We start from the raw sequence: 4,058 nt of genomic DNA, 5'->3' as shown, positions 1-4,058 counted from the left end.
CAGTGGCCAGAACATTCTGTAGGCACTGAGATTACACGTGTGTGCAACCACACGCAGTCAGTGGCCAGAACATTCTGTAGGCACTGAGATTACATGTGTGTGCAAACACACGCAGCCAGTGGCCAGGGTATTCTGTGGTACAGATCCAAAACTGACAAGCATGCTCAGGATTGAATAAAGCCTTTACCTAATAAAAAAAAACAAAAACAAAAAACAAAAAAACCCCAAAGTCAGCAGAGTTGGAACTCCTTCCCAGGGCCGCCTGTGTCCTGCAAGGGATCCGCACTTCTTTTTTAAGTATGCAGATGAGCAAATCATCTTCAGTACTGGACAGCTCTGACAGACAACCTGGCCCTCGGGCCTAGAGAGTGAATAGCCACACTCCTGCTGACGGGGTACCCTTAAACCTGGTTTGGATCTTCCCCAAGCACTCTGCAGTAATTTTACTTTCCAGGTCCTTTCCCAAAGGCCCTATGATCTAGATGTCTCTGGACAGCAAAGGTCAAAAACAGATATTTGCCAGGTATGGAAGTGTGGTAGCACCTGGGGCTGTGACCTTGAGGCCAGACTGGGCTATGGAGCAAGACCTCATCTCAGTAAATTTATAACAGCTAGTCTACAGGCTGCCCTGGCTTCTGCTTGCAAACCCAACTAGTTGTGCAACCATTCATCCGCTGGCCCTCTCCAGGACTTAGCAGGAGGAAACATTTCCTAAGGGGTAACTCCCTGTCCCAAGCACCAATTCACAGCTGTGGCATAGTCTAGGAACATGTGCAAAGAACAATTTATAATATATACACATAGACACACTTCTGTCTTTAGCTATGTAAGGAAATATCACTGAGTGTTCTTATAAAGTAAGATTTGCATAGTGAAGTAAAAATAGCCTGGATGCTTGACAGGATGTGAAAAGAACACAGCTGTGTGCTGACTCGATCCATGAGCTGCTTGGAGCTCTACCCTAAAAATACGTACAATGGCCATCATTAAAATCTCTTGGAAGAAGCATAATCCTGGGCTTGACAGGTACCGAGCTGCGCATTTCTAATTCATTCCTAGGAAATAAAAGACTCAAGACACGTAATGTTCCCTGTCACAAAGAGCTGCATCTGCAAGGACCCAATTTAAAATACACAGATGATACGAGTTATAACATTGTTTCAAAGTGTGAGAACTTTGAGACACTCGAATGGTTGCATTCATTCCTTACCTCCAGAACCTAGCAGTGCACAGGAGACACTCAGCAAATATCTCTTCAATAAGTAAATGCCACACTAACGAATCCTATTCATTGGCAATTCAATTTAAGGGAGCTAGAGTTTCCCTTTCAGGGGAAGTGTGGTGCTGGGGATCAAACCCGGGACCTTGTACCTGCCAAGTAAGCACCTACCACAGAGGCGCGTGAGAAAGTACTCCACAATTAAATTAATTCAACAACTTCTAACTCGGCAAAAATTCAACGAGATTACTCGGCACACACAGAACCAGTAGCCTTCGGAAATCCCTGGGAAAGTGGCTGAGCAATACTGAAGCAGCTCTCCTGACACTGGCACCAACCAGAGGGACTCCACCTCGACCCTTACCTCCTCCTTCCTCTCTTCCGGATTGGCGGCCCTATCGAGAGTTGCGGGCAAACAGCTGTCACTACTTTCTCCTCCCTCACCACCAGCCGCGGTGCGTCCGGCATCCTGGAGGGACACGGGTTCTGGCTGCCTGTGGGCAGCATCCTCAGTCCTTTCTTCACTGTCTGCTGAGCTGAGGGACAGCACGCTTAGGCTGGGGTATTTAGTACTCCCTGGGCTCTGAGGGCTTTGGGGTTTGGGCGTGGTGGGCCTCGGAGGGGTGGGAAGCTGTACAGGGTCCAAGGGAAGCTGGCTGCCAGCAGTTGCCTCACTGGAGGCTTGGCTCGACCCCTCTGGGTCTGTGAGACTTGGTGATGGGCTACTGGCACTAGGTTCATCATTTCCCAGGGCCTGCACGCTTTTGGCTTCCAGGGGAAAGACTGCAGTGTCCACATCCAGGTGGGGTCCTTGAGCTACGATGGGCGTGGCCGCGCATGGTGCAGGGATACAGGGTGTGGATAAAGGGCCACCACGCCTGGTATCTGGCTCCGCGCTGCTGCTGGTGCGGCGTGAGTAGTCATCGTGGAGCCTGCTGCGTGACTCCAGTGGCGGGTTCACATCCCCTGGGCCAGGGCCTGGGCTAGGAGCCATACTCCTAGAGGCCTCCCTCTTCCAGGCTGCATCCTTGACGGTGCTCACCAGTCTTAAAACCCTGTCGAAGTCCTTGGCCCTGATGGGGCTCCTCCAGCGTCTGGTCCTTCTCTGGGAGCCACCTGGCTTCTCGGAGTCAGTGGATGAGCTGCTCAGGGTCCTGGGGGGAACCTGCCTGTCGCCTGTCAGTTCCGTGAGGTTGGACGCAGACTTGCGCTTGAAGGAGCTCTTCAGGATGCTCAAGTTGTCGATGCTCTTGCTTCTGCGCGGCAGAGGGATGGGCTCAAGGTCGCTCACATGGATCTCGCACAGGGTGGGCTCCAGTGCTGCCTGCCGCCCCAGGTCCAGCAGGCTGATGCGCCCCAGGCCATAGGCTCTGCGAATGCTGCGTGAGCGGTGCGTGCTCCTCTGGAAGGCATCCTCTGTGTCCTCAGGGTCCGAGCAGTCGGACCCGGTCCCATCCCCTGCAGGCCCCAAGGATGGACACCTGCCCAGGCCCTTTCCCAGGATGCCGATGGTGCCATTGGGAGCAGCCCTTCCCGGGTCTCCTGCTGGCCCTTCCTTGGAAACATCTGCCCCCTCCCGGTTCTGAATTCCTTGTAGGACAGAGGATTTCAGTCTTTTAAAAGATCCCATTTTACGGAAGGAGGCCAGGGCATTCCACGTGGAAGAATTCCCCACGAGGACCACCGAGCGGGGCCTCTCAGGGTTGGCATTCATCCTCTTCCGATTCCCCGAGAAAAGACGCACCAGCTTGGAAGGGCTGAGCCTGGTTTCCGCGGCTTCCGGGTCACTGCTTGGGCTGCTTTTGCAGCTTCCATTCTGACATGCTGAGGATGTCACCATTTTGGGGGCCTTCAGGTTGGAGGCTGAAGAAGTGGCCGTGGCACCCTGCCCATGGCCGTTTTGTGCTGTTGTCATGTTCTTGGGGTGGACAGCCTGGTTCAGACCCCCGTTCACGCCTGTGACCAGAGGCCCCAGCTCCAGACCTTCATCTCCAAGGATGCCAGCCTGGCTGTCACATCTGCTGTGTACATCTGGATCCGTAGTCGCAGCTACTGCCTGCAGCACAAAACAAAGCCTGCATTTAACCATTGTCCCCAAGGAGGCGCCTCTACAGAGGCTGATCGTTCAACCTAACAACTGCTAATGGAAGAAAAAGGAAGGGCCCAGGACAAGACTGATGAATTCAGAATTACTTTAAAATTTACTTTTCATCACAGCAAGAATGGAAGGAATGCAAATATATATAGTCCTAACACGAGGAATGAGACAGAGAGCTAGGGATGTACATTCAACAAACTCCTGAAATCCTGAGAGAATGCTGGCACGGAAATGGCAAGACCTTGTTCTCTGTGTGAACTGGAAGGGATCTTTTATTATCAAACACTGACCCCACAGGGACTTCCAAGCCTGCCTACTGAAACACCGGTCTGCAAGGTAGCCCTGCAATGAACAGGAAGCCGGGTTAGGGGACTCCTGGGAAATCTGACAGAGGTCAAGTGTCTACGGAAGGCTATAACATACTTCAGAATCCCAGCGAGAGAGCCATACGGTGTTACAGGGACTCGTGGCCCAACACACCTTGCCAGGAAAGCTCGAGGAAAGGCCCTGTGTAGACGACACCCAGAAAGCTCTACCTGTCCTCCAAGTGATGTGAAGAAACGCATGGGAGTATCAGACACTCAGATACAGACATGTGAATAAAATACCTTCTTCCCTCTTACATCCAAGCCCCTATACAACACAACTGTGCCCATTGCCCCTGCCCGTTCCCATTCCCCCTGCCCGTGCCCATTCCCCATTGCCCCTGCCCATTCCCCCTGCCCGTGCCCATTTCCCCTG

General features: G+C 52.7%; 1 protein-coding gene across 1 annotated transcript; it reads right to left on the bottom strand.

Annotated features, from left to right (window-relative positions):
* Positions 1 to 1,430: 1,430 nt before the first annotated feature.
* On the bottom strand, positions 1,431 to 3,271 carry LOC101984372. Its single transcript, XM_005372326.2, has one exon. It carries the CDS (start codon positions 3,132 to 3,134, stop codon positions 1,431 to 1,433), a length of 1,704 nt encoding a protein of 567 aa, XP_005372383.1. The 5' UTR covers positions 3,135 to 3,271.
* Positions 3,272 to 4,058: the final 787 nt, after the last annotated feature.

Source organism: Microtus ochrogaster, unplaced genomic scaffold, assembly GCF_000317375.1.
Source record: "Microtus ochrogaster isolate Prairie Vole_2 unplaced genomic scaffold, MicOch1.0 UNK1549, whole genome shotgun sequence".
NCBI classification, from domain to species: domain Eukaryota; kingdom Metazoa; phylum Chordata; class Mammalia; order Rodentia; family Cricetidae; genus Microtus; species Microtus ochrogaster.
This window is presented reverse-complemented; position numbering and strand designations above follow the sequence as displayed.

Excerpts from the sequence above, each read along its gene's own strand:
- LOC101984372 (XM_005372326.2), bottom strand. The coding sequence starts at position 3,134 with ATGACAACAGCACAAAACGGCCATGGGCAGGGTGCCACGGCCACTTCT.